The sequence below is a fragment of the Sinocyclocheilus anshuiensis genome, unplaced genomic scaffold (assembly GCF_001515605.1).
Source record: "Sinocyclocheilus anshuiensis isolate Anshui unplaced genomic scaffold, SAMN03320099.WGS_v1.1 scaffold1596, whole genome shotgun sequence".
NCBI lineage: Eukaryota > Metazoa > Chordata > Actinopteri > Cypriniformes > Cyprinidae > Sinocyclocheilus > Sinocyclocheilus anshuiensis.
The window spans coordinates 26,739-47,488 of NW_015555788.1; the positions used below are offsets into that span (position 1 = coordinate 26,739).

Here is a 20,750-nt window from a genome sequence, read left to right on the forward strand (position 1 = left end):
TTTTTTCTCAAAATTATAATCGTAATGATTGTTGTCATTTGAGAAATTTACTTTTGCATTTCAGGTATTGCACTTTCTTCAGTAAGCACAAATCAATAGAATGTGGACACATACATGGTGTATTTTACCTCATCTAGTGTACTGATTTAATATAGGCTTTTTATTATATAAATCAACACCAAAGACTTATGCAATCTCCCTGTCTACATTATGAAAATAGCTAACACAAACGAAAAATATTATAACAGTGAAATTCCTAATAATTCCACTAATTCCATAATTGCAATAGGCTATTTCTCTATTAAAACAACAGCGAGTGAGTAAGTGTATTTATTCAGCGATCACAATCGCAAACAATACAGTTGATCTCAGGACAGAACACTGACCAGCTGAATGATGCTTTCATTAAAGATCGCTAAACTCCAGGGGCCGTATGTATAAAGCCGCTCAGAGTAAAATTGTAGTCTTAAGTGTGTCAAAATTCTTAGAATGACGTAATTTTACTCCTATTCCTAGACTTAAGAATAAGTGTGATTCATAAAGGTTCCTAAGTGTTAAGACTAGACTTCAGCTCCTAAATGATTTAAGAGAGCTGAAGAGGTCTCCTAACCTAGTTAGGAGAAACAAGATGGCAGCAAAAGGAGGAGAGACACTTTCCAACGAAGATATGACATATTGGAGTTATATGTTGATAAAATGATACAAACTTGATCGCCAAGATAGTCAATTCTTTTTGAACTTCTTCCACTCTGCAAATCAATCCTCTAACTGCAGAAATTAAAGTAGTAAAATTTTTTTGGCTGGAAAATTGGAAAAATGCAGCAATGCACCGGTGATGACACAGTAAGCAGGGTCTTAAATATTGTGGCACTAATCCCACCAAACACAACAGTGGCCAAAAGTGATGTGTGGAGGTTTTTTTTAATGACCCCACATTTCACTTAAACCATTCAAATATGAGGGAAAAAACACTGACCAGTGTTGCCAACTGCTTTCAACTGAAAGTAGCTAAAACAGTTGCTAAATGTTACTAGATTACGTCATAATGGCAAGTTCACTGATCTATATACATATAGATCAGTGGGGGAGTCTTGGAATCTAGATAAGGTTTGTCCAAGAAATTGATTTTGTTGCTAGGCTTTTGAAAAAAGTCTCAAAAGGGGTGAGGAAGTCACTAAATCTAGTGACAAAATCACTAAATTGGCAACATTGATATTTACTACAACATCATCAGTTATTGATATTTCGTTGGTCCTCTTGTTTTTGCACGTGTTCATAATTTCTTTGTATGACAGCATGGCCTAAAATTATGACCGCACAATTTGGTGTTTCATTGCATTATTATCACAAATAAAACAATTGACTCTGAGCAACTATGCAACATGCTTACAAAATCTTTAACACATTTTTTTTAAATAAGGGTGAAGATGTCAAATTTCCTAGGCCGGACATCAATTTTGGCCACTACTATATGGCAGTTCATTGACCTTCCAACTGACCGTCAAACCATGCTGCAAAAACAAGCCACTTTTATGAGGATTGTGGGCCTTCCTGGAGTTGTTGGAGCCGTTGATGGAACTCATGTTCACGTCATTGATCCAACTGTAAACGAGGAGAAATACCAATAGAATACAATTTCAAAGCATCAGTAATAATTTGAGATAATTTTGCACAATGCAAAGCATTTTTTAAAAATACATTTAAATATTAAAATATTTCAGTGTCTTTATTAAATGATTTTATTATAGTTACATTAAATTATTGGTGTTTTGCTGCTGTGACTTCACATGAGCAGGCTCACTATTGGCTATCGTGACAGGCCTAGCTGTAATTGTTTGTGTGATCACTTTGCTTATAGAACGTTGTGACAGACCCAAATCATCACTGCTGCATAGTTGTATTTTTCCAGTTGCCAAATATGTTAATGTAGTGATTTACTTCCATTTCTGGCGCTATGACATTTCTGCGCGGTGTCGGAGATGTGTCTCTAATAATATCAGTCACAAACATGATCCCTGAACCATCAAATGTGTAGCGTCTTGTTAACTCACTGTCATGCATTGTGTGCAACACATTTCTTCTCCCTCTTCATGTTTCGTTGATTTTCTCCACTGCTAAAGAAACTCTCAAGCTTCTTAAAAGTCCTCGTCCGTACTCCTAACAATTTTGGACCTTAAGACCTCTTTTAAGAGTTCAGATGCTTTCTGAATTACTTTTTTCTTTACTAGGATCTTTTCTTTAATTTTAAGAGGAAACACCCACATTTCTAAGAATTTTCTTAGAATTTTGTTACTAGGAGCAACTCTTAGCACTAAGATTTTTCATGAGTACGGGCCCTGATCTTCTCTTGTCATAAGCACGATTAAAGGAGGATAGTGTGTTTTAAATAGAACTAAACTGCCATTGACTCTTTTACTTTTCTTCACAAGGATCAAATGATGAAGATGAAAACAACCACAGCCAAAAGATATCTTACGATGTCTCAAAGCTGGTTGACTTTCCTGGCTTCAATGTGTCTACACCCCCCAACGTAAGAGATGTAAGTGTACATACACATTTATTGGACACAAAACAATGCATGGATTATGCGAGCACTGCTGCATTAAGGAGGAACATAATGGAAAGAATTTGATGGTTAAAGTTTGGTGGAGTCTAGAGGGTTTTAGTTTTATTTGTAATGTTCACATTTGTTACTGCAGACATAATTTCAGTTTTGGAGGTCAAAGTCTTCAGTTTTCTTAGAAATGAATGTTTTAACTGCATTGATGGTTTAACGACTGGGTTGATGTTAAGAAACAAAGACAGAGTTACATTACTTTTGTATAATAATAATAATAATAATAATCATCCATTAGTAATGAATTATGTAGACTGTAAAGAAAATATAAAATAGATCCCCTGCAATAATGATTCTTCCAAACACACAAAGTGTGGTACCGCAATAGAACTTGGTATGGTGATACTTCAGCAAAATTTTAACAAAACAAAGATATTGCCACAGCCCTACCACTGAAATTTTCCTCAGGAAATTTAGAACAGTTAATTTACAGGCTGACCATCTACAAATGCAGGTTTGTATGGTTATATATTATTTACCTGCATGCTTATGCGTGTATGCCCGCAATTAAAGATGATCTAGTCCATGATTAATGCATACTGATGTAAATCTTTATTTCCCACTATCTAGGTTTCTGTTTTATTTAAACTCAATTTATTTAAGTTCTAATTTGTGGGGGTTTCTTTTTTTTGGACAGGATTACCGGTCTTTCGGTTCTATTCCAATGCAGCCTGAGCACTGGAAGCAAAATTTTGCTGCTTTTTTAAGCAGTAACTTTCCAACGGTAAAAACATCTGTTAAAAATGTTTTTCTAATTTATTGCCTTTATCCTTATTTCCCAAATTATTTATGACCTTGTGCATCGATATGTGCTCATCAGGGCTCCAGCTGCAGTAAGAGACGTCATGAGTCTGAATCCACACCCCAGAAGACAAAGAAATGGAGATCCAATTCAGAAAACCACGAATCAGACATGGAGATAGAATCAGGTACACAACTTAAGCGTTACTAGATTCTGTAGGTTTTATGACTGCAGATTGTTCTGAAATGCATAAACTTACAGCTGACCAACTGCCAAGTGCTCTAATGCTTCACACAGCTTGCGTTGTCATCCCCTTTTTTCTGCTGCAGCTCACTATGTGACTTACACTATTTTTCATGTATTCATATCAGAAGATACTACACAAATACTAGTGATGCACTGAAATGATTATTATTATTTTTTTTGATGATTGTGTTGCCATATTGTTTGTGATTATTGAATGATAAATATACTACTAATAATGTTTAGTGAAGTTATGTTCACACATCAACTAAAAAATGCATAGACTTAAAGATCTTGGTTGATAAAAATGAAGATCCATTAAAAAGACGTCTCCATCTGAGAAGTGCTAATTAAAGTGCTAGTTACAGTATCGTTCAATGATTTTGCCCTCCAAAAAGTAAATTTTTTCAGCCAAATATTTTCAGTTGCTTAAATTTTGTGCATCACTAAAAAAATACTTAATTATCGTGAAAAAATGTCATGATTTAATTTTTGTCCTCCTACAGATTATGACATTAGATCTGATGGTTTCCAGTTCCCCCCACCACTTCCTCCTGGCTCTTCTTCCTTGGGCGTTGCTCCACCTCTGCCGCTGGGAACGCCTCCATCCACACCTCCAATCCCTAAAGGAACTCCACCCCCAACTCCACCTACAAATTATTCTCCGTCCACTCAAGCCAGAGGGTTGACTGAGAGGGAAGAGTCAGAGGATGGGCTGACTCTGGAGGAACTGGAGGAGCAGCAAAGGCTTCTTTGGGCAGCCCTTGAGAAGGCAGATACTGCAACCAACAGTGATTCTGAAGCTGGAGCTTCTGAGACCCCCGTCCCAAGTTCCCCTAGTGTCGTCACTTCACTTAAACTTGACTCGGAGGAAAACGGAGAAAAGATGGGGAACTCGAGTCTTACATATGAAATCAAAAGTACACCAATGTCACCTGTTGAACCAGTAACTAATGCATGTGAGGATGAGAGGATAGATGAAACAGCCAGCGATGGCCAGGAAAAACATTCAATTAATGAAAAAGTGATCGATTTGCAAGCGGAGATGAGTGACATTATTGTCCTGGATGAAGTCTATGAGGAAAACACTAATCATGATGCAACAAATGGAACTTCAGACACTCCTCAGATAAGCACACAGGAGTCAAATGCGCAAGTGGCCGACGACATGGAGGAACCTGTTGTAAATAAAGTAACTTTCGTTCCACACCGTAGCAGATTTGCTGCGGGAATAATTCCTTTTGAGGACACACCTGAGTTTACAGAGGTTGCTGAAGCAACAGGGGTTTACCTCAAGATTCGAGATTTACTGAAAGGCTCCCCAAGAAATCAGGCCAAGAACAAGAAATAATCGAAGTCGTCTGTTTTATACTGCCCACCTGTGGACAAGAAATTATTATTTTTTTCTCTTATTACAGTCCTTTTGTATGTAGTTTTACTTTGGTGCTTTGTATCTTTTTACTGCTATTGTGTGATTTTTAAAAACACAGAAAGGTTACATTTGGTTTGTACCTAAATATTAACTGACTGTGGGTACTTGTTCTGTGTGTAGATGTTTTTTTTTTTTAATTCTTGTTCCGCTTTCTGTAATTACAAATGTTACTCCTACATCTCATGCCATGCTGATTTGTATGCCTGCCATAGATCATCTGTATAATTTATTCTGAATATCTTTCAGTGTAAATTTCTTAAAAATTCTCACTGAATTAAAAGTTTTAACTTGACCTTGGTAGTAAAATTAAATCACTGCACTTTAGATATATTTCCCAGTTCTTTTATTGATGCATTTCTTTGCTTCTTATGCTCTACCTCTTTTACCTCATTTTTATTTATTTTTGTCTTTTTTTAGCCGTTTGTTGCCAACAGCTTATTACTTTATTTTTCCTGTTGCAAACTGGTGTTATAGCTAGGAATGTCCCACATTCAGAAAAGGTTTAGCTAATCTGTCTGTGCTGTTGATTACCACAGAAAATAATGGTCTCACCACTTAATTGTTAAACTTGAAGGAAAAGGCGTGTTTACAATAATACATTTAAAGTGGAAGATTATGAGGAAAGGCTTTCTGGATGTTTTTTTTTATTAATATTCTTTGCTTTTTAAAATATTAATTCTTAATATGTTAAGTTTATTTAGTTTCTTTTATATCTTTCCTTTTTGCAGGATGTGTGAAGCGGTAAGTAGATTTTCTATGGTTGTCAACATAGAAGGATGCTTTTGACATGCAAAATGTTGTGCTTACACCATATATCAGCAGGGGAAAAATTGCTTGAAGGATTTTAGAGCTCCTTGAAACTAATCAACTAAACCCTAGTCTCACCCTCAAATGACACCCATGGTCCACTCATTGACTGTATGTTGCATATTCCATAAAAACTGGCAGTCATTTTTGATCTAGTAAGCTGTGATCTTATTAGCCGGTTTTATACAACCTCTGAGAGTATTTTTTAAGCCTGGAAACAAAATCAGGCACTGTAAACCCTAAGAAAAAAGATGAAATGCAGTTGCGATAAATGCGTTAAGAATCCTTACAACTGCAGCAGTGGAGGACTATTATTCGGCTGCGTGATACTACGGAAGAACTGATGAGGGCACGGTTTGAGCTTCAACTGACCAATCAGCAGAAAGGGCCGTTTAATTCCCAGCCATGTGTAGAAATTGAATATTCAAGCTGTTTATTCATTTTTCTACCCCTGAACGAAAAACGAAAAACGAATTAACAAATGATACGGATTTAACTGTATGCCTGCAGTATTCCTATAGTATGCAGACATGCTCCAGCTTGGCTCATTGCCGCAAAGGCATTACCACTAAGCAAGGCCTAAGGGACAATGCAGACTTCCCAGCCAGCACATGACCGACCTTCAACGTTGAAATATGGTTGAAATAAGGTTAGTTGTTTTAACGTTGATACAACGTTTAAAGGAACACTCCACTATTTTTGAAAATAGGCTCATTTTCCAACTCCCCTAGAGTTAAACAGTTTTAGCCATATCAGCCTAGAAAATCGCAACTTTAGCCAGTCTTGGTAAACGATGTATCTACAGAAGAGTCAAGTTTTAAATAGGAAAAATATAGAAACTCTTTTGTCATTTTTGAGCGAGATGCTAATGGTCTAATCAGATTCAATGATCTATGCTAAGCTACAGCTAAAAGTGCTACCGTCAGACCCGGAGATCGGCTGAATGGATTCGAAAACGGTAAAACTCAACTGTTTAACTCTAGGGGAGTTGGAAAATGAGCCTATTTTCAAAAATAGTTCCTTTAATGCTGAACGGTTGAAAACCAGCCGGCACATGACCAACCTTCAACGTTGAAATATGGTTGAAATAATGACAGTTGTTGTTTCAACGTTGAAACAATGTTGAAAAAATGTTTAATGCTAAATGGTTGAAAAAGGTTAACAAACACTTGTAAATCAATGTTGTTGTTTTTTTACAAGATCTGTATGTTGAATTAATTTAATGTCTTCAACAGCATACAAAAGACATATCTGCCTTTTATGGTGTAGCCATATGGCAACATACTCTTTGTGTTAATTTCCTTGCCACTGTCTCTTTAAGAGAACTTTCTCGTTTTTTTTGTTGGAAAGAGAAGACCTTAGTTTAGCCAATGATGTGCTTTGATTAAGTCACATGACATGCATTTTTTTTCTGTGGCGAGATTTCTGACAGACTGCCGTCTCTTGTCGGTAGTTGCTGAAAGCAAACTAAAACGTCAGTAACAAACAAGGACCAGTCCGTGTCACTTCTACAAAAAAATCTAAAACATCACTGTTATGATGTTATGATGACATATTCACCTCTCAAAAAAGTTTTTATAAAATTCGTTTTTGGTAAATCATTCAAATGTATGTGTTGCCAAGCGGCAACACTGTGCAATAGTGGAATGACATTATTACAATAGTTTAGCTAGCTAGCAAGGTCAGCTGCAATTTGTTAAGCTGTAACATGTCATGTTCATAGTCTTCCTCTCAAGAGATTGCATAATGCTGAATTTTCATGAACTGCAATGTTTTTGGTTTTATGTCAGTGTTTTATGATACATTATATACAGTATTATATTTGTTTTAACTGTATAAATTTGCAGTTTAAATAATATTCATGAAAAATGTAATGAAATTAAAACAATTATAAATCATTATTCAGCAAAAAAAGAATAGAATAAATAAAAGCACAAGTTGTTGGAAAGTATGTATAAGGTGTCAATTATAAGTAAGTACTGTGTTAAAGCTTATAATAGCACCAATTGAATCAACACAAACAACATTTCTGAGGAAAAATATTAATTATAAGTAAGCTTACACTTATTCTAAGTTAGATCCACTATTGTATGCTGTTGCCGTATGGCAACATATCATAAAGTACCTTAAAATAATATTTTTTTCCAAAAATTAATCAAGTTAAGCCATTCTTAGAAAAGAAAAAGATTCAAATATTTTTTTTTATAGGTCTATCATAATGCGTGCAGTAGAGGGTTAAATTATTTAAGATCATTATTATTATTTTATTAGCATTTTACAATATTTTGATCATGAAACATTCTAAAATCTAAAGGTATATGTTAAAATATTATCATCATTAACAAACTAAATACATTTCGCTGCATTACCACGCTGAAACAATTTCTATTGGTTGTTTTACCTTTCTAAAAAAAGGTTGTTGTTCTACCTATTGCTTTGATCATGATTGGTTAATCTGGCTGTCATCCAGGAAACTGGCCAATGAAACTGTTCGCGCCTTTCTAAATTTGAAAATATGACCGTTATTATCGTCTTTCAGGCGGCTGACTGTGAGCTGCTGCTCATTAAAGGTGCCATAGAATGGAAAACTGTATTTACCTTGGCATAGTTGAATAATAACAGTTCTGTACATGGAAATGACATACCATGAGCCTCAAACACCATTGTTTCCCCCTTCTTAAGTAAATCTTGTGCATGCAAAAGACCACTGAAAAATAGGCGAATCAGAACATAACACCGACTGTGACGTTACAGTCGGGATCACTAATAGTTAAGCCCCCAACATTTGCATATACCCGCGTAACCCTCCCATGTTCTAGGCCAGCCTGCACAGCCAAATCATCAGAAGTTCTGCAGGTATTTTGAAGAAACAAGCGAGGACAACAGCGAAAATGGCAAATCATGGAAATAAATGTTATGTTACAGGCTGTGCAGGGGATGTGAATTGCAGGGATGGGTTGGTGTCTGTATTCAGAAAGGCACGGAAAGCAAATAACGTGTTCTAATAAAATAACACAAGCGAAGCCACTAAAAAGGGACATGGTTAGCTGCTTGCTAGCAGTATAGCCTGTTACATTACAGTACATAAGATTTCACTTACCACATAAACAGAGTAAGGAGAGATGACTGAGGATGATGGCGAATGATTTACAGATACTGAGCAACACTGACAAGCATCTGATCTTGTCAAATGTGTGGTAAGTACTGCCGCTGTAGTTTACACAGAGCACGTGCGATCGCAAATCTCGAAAGTGAAAGTAAAACTTATGAGGTTGGCTACCGACCCACAGAAGACCATCCTCCTAAAGCTTCTACTTCCTGTCCCAGTCAACGTAGAAGCAGCTCGAGGAAAACGTCTTGCAGCGGTACCAGCTCTCATTCCAGGACCAGTAGGCGTTCCATTACCTCCACTGGCGTTTATCTTCCACCAGAACTCTCTAATGTCCAGACTGCTGTTTTGGAGGAGAATATTAAGCAGAGACAGTTTGACAGTCTCCGGCAGCAGATACAGGAGGACTCACTCGCTGACATGGAATATCAGCAGCTGCAGACAAAAGCAAAAGAAGCTCAGCGCATTCAAGAGGAGGCTCTCGCAGTTAAGGAGGCTTTGTCCAAGCATCTACAGAGACAGCGCAAGCTGCAACAAGCAGAGACTGAACTCGAGATAGCAAAGCTTGTATCTTCCATGCTTACTAAAGATTCTGGTTCAGCCACTCCTGTGCCTTCAGGCTCACCAACCAGCACTTTGCCTCCACCTCAACCTAATCAGAGTAGTCCAGCCATGAGTCCACAGTCTCCCTCGTTGTCTCAGCAGCCCTTTACTCAGTCACCAGCAGTGACATCATCCGTACGGCCTTCCTCAGCTGATCAGATAATGCTGGATGACGCGTCACAGCTGTCACTTAGACCACTTGCGCTGAGATTACCTACCACTGAATCCGTGAGTGTTTCTTTTCCTCTAGACTGCTGCGCACCCCATGAGTATGAGCATGCTGTCTGTGCCACAGCAGCCTACTACTGCCGCCTACAAGTCCATATGTGATACATCAATCATTGATACCTCCAGTGAGTACACATGCACATCAGCTGCAACCTCCAGTTACTAGCCAGCAGGCATCAGCTATGCCACCTAATGCTAGCTTTGCTCAGCCACCCTCATTCCTGCACCTCCCCCACACACATTCTGCATACCCTGGTACAGAGCTACTGTTTGCCTCAGCTTATGGCATCCCACAACCTAAGCTACCAGTGTTTGAAAGTGGTAATGAGAGTGACTTTGCCCTGTTAAAATTGGCATTGGACAATTTGTTAAGTAATCACAGCTATCTCAGTGAGCAGTACAAATACCACGTCCTGTTAAGCCATTTGAAGCTTCCCAGTGCTCAGCAGCTAGCTAAAGCCTACATGTATCATCCGCATCCATACTCAGCTGCGCTGCAGGTACTTCAGGACAAGTATGGGCAGCCAAGACAACATGTGCAGTCCGAGCTGGGTGCCATCATGAACAGTCCACCACTTAGACTGGGCGATGCTAATGCTTTTGACTCCTTTGCCTTATCGGTACAATTATTGGTAGGCATGTTGAGGACTCTTGAAGGCCAGAATGGTTACGAGCTCATGTGTGGCTCTCATGTGGATCGTCTGCTCAGCAAGTTGCCACCTGCCTGTCGTGATAGCTTTGTTGAATATTGCCTGAGCAAGAGTATTCTCCAGACAGGCACAGACAAAACCTATACACTCCCTGATCTGGCCACCTGGTTAGAGATTAAGTCCCAGGCGAAACGCATTTCCAGCCGAGCTGCGGCCTTGTTTCAGAGTGACTCACCCAAGTCCCATGGTAAACCTACAACATCTACCCGTCCAAAGGAGCGATCTACACCTGTTCTGTTCACCAGTGAGAGAGGCACAAAGGGCCCTGATGCTGCAGCACAGAAATCTAGCTCAAAGCCCAGGCCATACTGTCCTCAGTGTGATAGCAGGGACCATTACCTCAATGCCTGTGACCAGTTTAAGAAACTAACTACAGCTCAAATTATCACTTGGATTAAAGAGGGAAAGCGCTGCTGGAGGTGTGGCCGAACACATGCAGTGGAGGTCTGCAACCTCAAGCGTCCATGTGGTGTCTGTAAAGAGTTACATTTTACAGTTCTGCATGATTCTGTTAATGACACTTCCAGGGCTGTTCTCATGGTCAGTTTGCCACCTACCAGGATTTACCTTGATCGTCCTAACCGTTCACCCAAGGTCATGCTGAAAGTGGTTAAAGTCCTTCTACACAGTGGTCAACGAACTATGGAAACACATGCAGTTCTTGATGATGGGTCAGAGAGAACAATAGTGCTTCAGCCAGTAGTGCAGCAGCTTAAATTATCTGGTACCCCTGAATTACTCCCCTTGCAGACAATTCACCAGTGCCACACTGAACTCGCAGGATCATCTGTATCTTTTGAAGTGTCGTCAGTATCCAAGCCTATGAGGAAGGCTAGTCTTTTTGGTAGCATCATAGCAGAAATGAATTGCCCTATTTATTCTATTTTTTCTTTCTTTATTTTTTTTATTTGTTTCTTTCTCTTTCTGGATCATATATCATTGTGCAATGAAATTCTGATTTTGGGTAGCTGTGCTTCAGGAATTTGTACTTCAATATACTTTACCCACTTATTGACCCACTTATCTTCCTCTCTGGCCTCTCTGTATTGGTTTTTGTCTCCATTGAGTTAGTTTTCGCTGTAGTTCTTTCTCTTGGCTCTTGAGCTTTTGCTCATTTTTTCTGTTTTGTTCTACGGCATGAGACACATGGTCACAAAACTCTTTGTGTGTGTTAGAGTTTAAACCCACCGCATCCTCCAGCCTGCTCCTTAAGGCTGGTGGCATAGCATCAATCACAGCATGTCTAAACAATGTTGCCATTAATGGGTCTCCTTATGGATTTTGATATAATTTTTGTTAGCTGAATGAAAAATCAATGGATGTTCTGTTGGTTCCCACTTGCTTTGTTCTGCCTTTTTCATCATTGGTCCTACATCTTTTGTTTCCCAATTTTTTCCTACATATACTGCAATATGTGGGACCAAATTAGTTTCACTGAACCATTTTTTAACAAATTCACCTTCTGGTATATATTTTGAGGTGTCGTCAGTATCCAAGCCTATGAGGAAGTTTGCTATACACAATGCATTCACTGCTACCGGTCTGTGTCTAGCAGAGCACGACTGTCCAGTTGCTGCTCTCCAGAAGGCTTATCGACACCTGAAGGACCTGCCACTGCCTCCTATGGACAGAGTGAAACCACTGCTTCTTATTGGGTCTGACATGCCGCATCTCCTGACACCAGTTCAGCCCATATGCAAAGGTCCAGTAAGTAGCCCATTGCTGTTCATACACAACTAGGATGGTCTCTCCAAGGCCCGATGAGTCCCATGCAGCCCTCACGGGGAAATCAGCAGTGCCTCCCCATTATGACAGTTCCAACCCGTGATGACCTGATCCATCATGTGGAAAGACTCTGGCAAGTTGACACCCTCCCATACAATACCAAGATGGTTACCAGGTCCAAACAGGACAAAGAGACTTACACCTTGCTGCAAAATGCCACCATCAGAGTGACAGTGGACTGTATACAACGATATGCTACCCCATTGCTGAGACGAACCCCTCTGAGCTTACTCCATGCAGATAAAACAGCGGTTCTTCCCAGTTTACGGCGTACTGAGCGCAGATTGGCACGGGATCCTGAGAGGGCTAAAGTTTACTGCAGTGAGATCCGTAAGTTGGAGTCAGCTGGTTATGTGGCTAAGATAACTGCCGAGGAAGCGGACCAAAGTGCAGAGTCCTGGTTCATTCCGCACCACATGGTGCAACACAATGGTAAACACAGAATTGTCTTCAACTGCTCCTTGCAACATCAAGGACAGTCTTTGAATGATCAGCTGCTACCAGGGCCAACTTTGGGACCATCCTTACTAGGTGTCCTCCTGAGATTCCGCCAGCACACTGTTGCTATCAGTGGGGACATCAAAGGTATGTTCCACCAAGTCCGTTTGCTGCCTGTGGACAAATCTGTACTGCGTTTTCTTTGGAGAGACATGTGCAGGAAAGCAGAACCTGAGATATATGAGTGTCAGGTGCTTCCGTTTGGCACTACATGCAGCCCCTGTTGTGCCATTCATGCCCTCCAACACCACGTCCAAGGGCACAAAGATGATATGGCCGAATTAGTTGATATTGTGGAACATTCATTCTATGTCGACAACTACCTTCACAGTGTACCAACGACAAGTGAGGCTAAAGCGATAGTGGATGAGCTGCGCCAGCTCCTTTCCGAAGGGGGCTTCGAGATTAGACAGTGGGTATGCAATGTGCCATCGGTAACCCAACACCTACCTCCAGAGGCCAGGTCCGCAAATAGCAAACGCTGGTTAACACAAAGCAGTACCGACCTCCAGGAACTCACTCTTGGTCTGTGGTGGGATTGCATCAATGACACTCTGGGGTACAACTTACGTTCTGTGGAGACTGTTGAGCCTATATATATAAAACCATATATAAAACTTTGGCGAGTCAGTATGACCCTTTGGGGTTCATTATCCCGTTCACGACCAGGGCCAAAGTTATCATCCAAGACCTCTGGAAGCACAACCTTGGTTGGGACGACCCCATAGAGCTGTTACAATTGAGAGAAAGTTGGCTCACCTGGGTAGGAGAACTTCCAACTCTTACCAAGCTGCAGTTCCCTCGAGCATACACCCCAGCCTCTGCTGACAACCCATCGGCCATTCGAGAGCTTCATGTCTTTAGTGATGCGTCGGAAAGGGCCTACGGTTCAGTGGCATACCTACGCAGCACAGATGATCAAGGACAGGTTATAATTACCTTTGTCTTGGCCAGATCTAGAGTAGCACCTTGTAAATGCCTGTCTATGCCTCGTTTGGAGCTATGTGCTGCCCTTACCGGCGCCCAGTTGGGGAAGGTGATCCAAACAGAGTTGACCATACCTGTCCACAAAGTCACCTTCTGGTCTGACTCTACCACTGTGTTGTACTGGTTGACATCTGAATCCTGCCGCTACAAAGTGTTTGTAGGGACACGTGTGGCAGAGATACAGACTTTAACAGAGATGTCTGAATGGAAGTATGTGGAGTCAAGTCACAACCCTGCCGACCACATCACACGAGGTCTTAGACTGACCGAGTTAGCAGGCCATCATCAGTGGAGCTCAGGTCCAGCCTTCCTGATTCAGTCACCTGACCAATGGCCATCAATGCCCAAAACTGAAGGAGAGCCTGACTGCAATGAACTGAAGAAATCAGCCTTTATTGGAACTGTTTCAGTACCTAGTAGTTCTATTCCTGATCCAAGCCAATTCCACACATGGCAAGAGCTCGTCCAGGCCACTGTTAGATCCCTGCATGGGGCGGCTACCACTGACACTGACTCTCCTACGGAGGCTTCTGAATATATTGAAGCGGAAAAGCTACTTCTGGCACAGGCTCAAATGGACTCCTTTCCTATTGAGGTTAGACATTTAAAGGCCGGACATCCTGTTCCACAAAACAGTCGCTTAGGCTCACTTGCCCCTGAATAGGATGATGCCACTGGTCTCATTAGAGTGGGCGGACCGCTACGGCGTGCTAGTGACCTCGACCTAGAGGCCATACACCCAATTGTATTAGACCCTAACCATCATATCACTAAGCTCTTGATCAAGGAGACAGATCAACGACTCCTTCACCCTGGCTCAGAAAGGGTTCTAGCAGAACTGCGCCGCCAGTATTGGATACTTCGAGGCAGAGAAGCAGTTCGTAAACACCAGCACACCTGTCGAGACTGTCAGTTCTGGCGTGCCAAGCCTCAAACCCCACGTCTGGCAGATCTGCCCCCCTGCAGGTTAAATCTGTATAAGCCAACTTTCTATTCTACTGGCATAGACTGCTTTGGCCTATTCGCAGTCAAAATTGGGCGCCGCCAAGAGAAAAGGTGGGGGATTATTTACAAATGCCTAACGACACGTTGTGTACATCTGGATCTATTGGAGCATATGGACAGTGACGCTTTCCTGCTCTCCCTGCGCCGTTTTATAGCCCGACGTGGCAAGCCTATGGAGCTGTTGTGCGACAATGGCACCAACTTCGTTGGAGGTGATCGGGGGTTACGGGAATCCTTTGAAGCCATGTCACTAAAGCTACGGGAACAGCTGGCAGAGCAGAAAATTCGGTTTCACCATAACCCCCCAAATGCTCCTCACTTTGGGGGAACCTGGGAGTGTGAGATAAAATCAGTTAAGGCAGCATTCCGTGAGATCAGAGAGCAGTCAGTGCCGGAACCAGTACAGCAGACCCTTCTGGTAGAAGTTGAAAGCATCCTGAACTCCAAGCCACTTGGCTACGTATACTTAGATATTGCGGATGTGGACCCTGTGACTCCAAACCTACTACTTATGGGTCGTCGAGATGCCTCACTACCTCAGGTCTTGTATGACTCTAACAACCTGCTTGGAAGACGAAGATGGAGACATAGCCAGGTGCTTGTTGATTGTTTCTGGGCTGCCTTTATTCGCCAATACCTCCCAGGCATGCAGGGACGTCACAAGTGGACAGTGTTGGGAAGGTTACTTTGGAAATGTAATAGGTTACAGATTACAAGTTACCCTATTTAAAATGCAATAGTAGTGTAACTTTTTCAATTACTTTATTAAAGTAATGTAACTGATTACTTTTGATTACTTTTTGATTACTTTTCTAAATTTCTAATGAATGTTTATTTGCAACTGTTAATCATTTTCAAACATTTACACCATGCAGGGTTAACCTTACAGTAGTGCTCAGACTTTCAAAATCCTTCCTCACTTCAATTAAGATGATCAAATTTGAACACATCCACCTCAAAATCAGATTTTAGTACCGCCTTTTAATTTGAGATTGATCTGAAGTTCAATGCAGATTTAAAATCATAAGAAATAGTTTACTGATACTTAGGCGCAGAGAGCACGCCAGCATTGCCAGTCACGACTAACCGATTCATGATTTATTAGAGATTTAATTATCGAATGGCGAATTCGGAAAATAATCGCTTTAGTACATTCGGCAGGTAATTATACAATAATAATATTAAAATAGCGGGCCAAATCGGCTGCCAGGCCACCGGGAATTGTCCCGGTTCTTCCGATGGTCAGTCCGCACCTGATTTCCACAGACACGCAGAATGTGCAGGATAGTCTTTTCGCGGCTTAATATTCATAGACACTAGTCCATATCGCGTTTTGATTCAAGTGTACTGACCTACTTTTGATTTATTCGTCCAAAATGTGGCATATTCCGTCCGCGTTAGGCTATAGTCCAAGCCACTTGGCTACGTATCCTCGGATATTGCGGATGTGGATCCTGTGACCCCAAACCTACTTCTTATGGGTCGTCGAGATGCCTCGCTACCTCAGGTCTTGTATGACTCCAACAACCTGCTTGGAAGACGAAGATGGAGACATAGCCAGGTGCTGGCTGATTGTTTCTGGGCTGCCTTTATTCGCCAATACCTCCCAGACATGCAGGGACGTCACAAGTGGACGACCGAGGGCAGGGAACTGACAGTAGGGCAAGTCGTACTTGTTGTAGATCCACAACTTCCACGCTAGCTCTGGCCTGTAGGAACCGTAACATAGACCTTACCTGGAGCTGACGGTAGAATTCGTATCGTCAGAGTCAAGGTTAAAGACAAAACTTAGACTCGTCCAGTTGTGCGATTGATCCCGCTTCCTCATCTTGAGGATAATGACACGAGCACCCCCGATAGACTTTCTTAGAGTGTTCAATTATCTTGCCAGATAATTGGGGGCAGCTGTGTCAGAAAGCCTATTTTAGGAACTAGGAACTAAAGTTCATTTCATGTTTCCTAGAGGGACGATTATTAGTGTTACCTGCCAGTGAAGACCGCTGTCTGTCTTTGTTTATGCTGCTACTATGTTTTCTGTAATGTGTTCATATAATACAAACCACATCTCATTTCATACCAGAGGCATATGCAGATGCATATATTGGAGCAAATAAATGTATCAATCTAAAGACTTCTCCTGCTCTCCTGATTCTCTGACCGGAATCTGGTCCATATTTGGCCGCCAGACAAAACTTACACTCGTCCAGTTGTGCGATTGATCCCTCTTTCTCATCTTGAGGATAATGACACGAGTACCCCTGATAGACTTTCTTAGAGTGTTCAATTATCTTGCCAGATAATTGGGGGCTTTCTGTGTCAGAAAGCCTATTTTAGGAACTAAAGTTTCCTAGAGGGACAATTATTAGTGTTACCTGCCAGTGAAGACCGCTGTCTGTCTTTGTTTGTGCTGCTGCTATGTTTTCTGTAATGTGTTCATATAATACAAACGATCTAATTTCATACCAGAGGCATGCAGATGCATATATTGGAGTAAAATAAATGTCTCAATCTAAAGACTTCTCCTGCTCTCCTGATTCTCTGACCGGAATCTGGTCCATATTTGGCCGCCTCAACCAGTTGTAATTTAAATGTAGTAAGGTTTACTACAGACACTATACATCACTAAGCACAATGAATGCGGTTATTGCTTTCGGAGGTGGATGCTGCTGTTTGGGAACGCAGTCGTTTAACAGTTCTGGGAGGCAATTACAGAAATACTTTGATGACAGACTTGCTCGGGCATTTCAGATGCTGTGGAACAAGATCGGTCCGCTGGTTAGTCAGGATTTGCCGTCCCATAGTCCAAAGTCACGTGACTTTTTTGATGCGCTTGGAGGAATTTATTCGCATTAAAGCCCAATTTATACTTCTGCGTCGAACCTACGCCGTACTTTTACCGTGGTACTGCGGGATACATCAGCAACATGCCCGTGGACACTGCAGACTAGAGGTTTGCATGTGTACTGCACGTTAACGCGGGCAACGACGCAGAAGTATAAATAAAAACTGATGCATAGCCTACGGCGTAGGTCCGACGCAGAAGTATAAATCAGCCTTAACCATTTTTCGCACAAGTCAAAAACCACCTCAAGCGAGCGTAAAAACTTTTTTTGTGAATTAAGGCATTTTTATTCGAAATTCAGCGTTTCCATCACTCGATTCTGATGCGATACTTCAAAATGCGCATTAAAAGCAGAAGCAGAAGTTAAAAGCAGCTCATAAGTGTATTTATTTCTTGTCTCAGTGTTTAGCGCAGTTGTCCTTGCTAGGAAACACTTGTTTTGTGTGTGTGGAGATGTGCTGAAATCGCGTTTGGTCTGGTACTGTATGGGGTGTTTGCGGAACGATGTATGTTAAAAGCACACGTCCAGTTTTGTGTGAGTGAAGTAAATCCGCTTGGGAGTGGAGAGATTCGTCCTCGCGCACATGGATCGCGTAACATTATGCGCTCTCGACATTGTCATTAAGATCACACTATAGAAACCAGCCAATGGCGATTCAATTGCCAAGGTGTCCGTAGAGGGTTGTTATTATTAATTATTACCTGGCTATACTTTTGAATCTGGTCAGAAACCAATTTTTTATTTTTTTTTATTCAGTCACAGTCTAGCGAATCCTCTAATTATAACCAACATTGTGAACACGACAAATAAGATATTGAGCTCAATTAATGCTGCCTTCAAATGCTCTCGGAATTATTGTAAATACGCGTTTCCTAGGTAAAAATTGCAAATAAACGTCCTCCTATTTCAAATGCGTGACTTGAATGCGTTGAGCTCATAACCACGATTTCAGAAGTGGGAATTATGAAATTTCCGATAGCACGTGATGGCAGCATGAGTGACGACAGCTCTGTAATGAGACCACTCTCTGCTTGCTTTCTGTTTATAACACATTGACATTAGGGCTAGGTGGTATGACGATATATCGTTACCACGAAATAAATGTCTATCGTTAGAGACTTTGCTATCTCATATATATCGCAGTATTTAAATATATATAACAAATATTGCACTATTGACACTTCAGAGTGATGAAATGCATGAATGATATCATAAAAATCTTATTTAAAGATAAAATTACTATATCATAATATATTGTTATATAAAATTAATTACTCATGTTGTGATATAAGATTTTGGTCATATCGCCCAGCCCTAATTGACATTAAGAATAAAAGTTTTGTTTTTCATGCTGCTAAGAGGATCATTGGCCACTTATACACTGCAAAGTTTCAGGAGTGTCAACTGCATTAAATGATGCAGAAATAAAGTTATTTCATTTTTAACATACGTGCACAGTCTCACGCATTTGATAGAGTGTGCAAACACAGGTGCTCGATACATGCGCACTATAAAGATTCATTCTTGCCCAGTCTCTGTGCTTTTTCGCTACAAACGTTACGATAAAAATTAGTCACGGTAATTTTGAATGCAAATTATAATAAAAATACATTCATATTTAGCATTACGCGGGCCACAAATGTAATGCTGGCTGGCCGGATGCGGCCCACGGGCCACCTGTTGAGTACCCCTGGTGTAGGTAATACTTAAACACATATTAGCTTAGGTAATCAGTATGAACCACTTGTATACATAATAATAAAACCCAAATATAGCTGCAAGCAGCAATTGCGGGGCCAAGCACTCCAGAGGCAAAATGAGGAGCTAAGCATGGCATGGAGCATCAGACCAAATGCAATAATGAGTAATAAAAGCAATTTTAGGATGATTGTAATTGAAATGGCTGAAAAATCATAAATACAACCATTAGTAATATGGAGTGTAAGGCTGTGAGAAACACTGCATTAATATTGTGTCAGATTGTTGTTTTGACACAATATTGTCTGAAATTACCACCACATACACCAAATCCTAAATTACCTCATATTCCTCACTGCTGGAGCTCTCCGACAGTATTCGGCGGTATTTTTTGCACTGCCCTCTCCCTAATTTTTCTCCATTTCCTTCAGGCCCTGTCCTGATTTAGCTGCTTCAGCATCGCAGATCTAGTTCCTTAAATTATAAATAGTAATAATTATCAAAGTTTGCATCAATTTTATCACAGCACAGACATATTACAAGCACATAACGTTACTTACCAATGTTTAAAATTTTTGCAGGGCTTGACTCATCTTCGTATGAAACGTCACATATACAACCAATTTCACAGCGGCCATGTATAATTTTATTGGTTGGAAGCACATCCCATTTTATCCATTGTATCAGCATGAACCTCGTTTTCTAAATAGGATTAAAAAAAAAATCTTTAATTCTTCAGCATCAATATTCTGTCAATCAGATAATTGAAATGTCGGCAAAGCAAAAAACGTGTTTATTCTAATAGTATATGGTTTCATTCAGGGACGCAAATTCAAACCGGGAAATCTCACACTCATCCAGGCCACACAGAAAAAGGGGGCCAAAATCATACCTTTTTGGGTACAACAGCTTGACACTGTATCAGTACTCTTAAGGACATCTTCGTACCTTTTTAACCCCTAATAGGAACAGGTCTACCAATTAGGGGTAAAAAAAAATGAACAAATATGTCCTTTTAAGGGTACTGCTCCAGGGACAAGCTGTTGTACCCCAAAATTTTGGCCGCCTTTTTCTGTATATAGCCTATACATCCACAACAATTTCTGAAACCACAAGTCCGTGGAAAATAATTAAAGGTTCTCTCTTTCACTGCACCTTGTCACACCCCTGGACTGTTTGTTGTGCTCTGTGACCCAGTTTCTTCCCCATGTGTTCCGCTTCCCAGTTAATTAGTCATTCAGTACACCAGTGTTTGTTAATTATCCCTTGCATTTAGTTCGAGTCTGTGCTGTCTGTCCTTGTCTGAGATTATACGTCAACCCTGGTGTTTCCTGTGCTCCTGTCTGCCCCATGTAATTCTTTGGCTGTTTGGATTAAAAGACTATTGTTTCGTGTATCCCTGGTCTCCTCGCTCCTTGCCTTAAGGGTAGTGTGACAGAATCT

At 40.7% G+C, this 20,750-nt stretch overlaps 2 protein-coding genes across 2 annotated transcripts in view; both read left to right on the forward strand.

Moving 5' to 3' along the window:
- The window catches only part of LOC107674788 (zinc finger CCHC domain-containing protein 8-like), a 12,018-nt gene extending 6,660 nt beyond the window's left edge, over nt 1–5,358 (forward strand). The window contains exons 11-14 of the mRNA XM_016468892.1: nt 2,430–2,539; nt 3,255–3,341; nt 3,438–3,546; nt 4,109–5,358. Coding sequence (XP_016324378.1) covers nt 2,430–2,539; nt 3,255–3,341; nt 3,438–3,546; nt 4,109–4,953 — 1,151 coding nt within the window. The 3' untranslated portion in view covers nt 4,954–5,358. The remainder of the gene's footprint in view (nt 1–2,429; nt 2,540–3,254; nt 3,342–3,437; nt 3,547–4,108) is intronic.
- Nucleotides 5,359–9,809: 4,451 nt separating this feature from the next.
- LOC107674789 (uncharacterized) lies at nt 9,810–12,425 on the forward strand. The gene is made up of 2 exons (XM_016468893.1): nt 9,810–11,292; nt 11,971–12,425. Exons 1-2 carry the CDS (start codon nt 9,964–9,966, stop codon nt 12,229–12,231), a joined length of 1,590 nt encoding a protein of 529 aa, XP_016324379.1. The 5' UTR covers nt 9,810–9,963; the 3' UTR covers nt 12,232–12,425.
- The last annotated feature ends 8,325 nt before the right edge of the window (nt 12,426–20,750 follow it).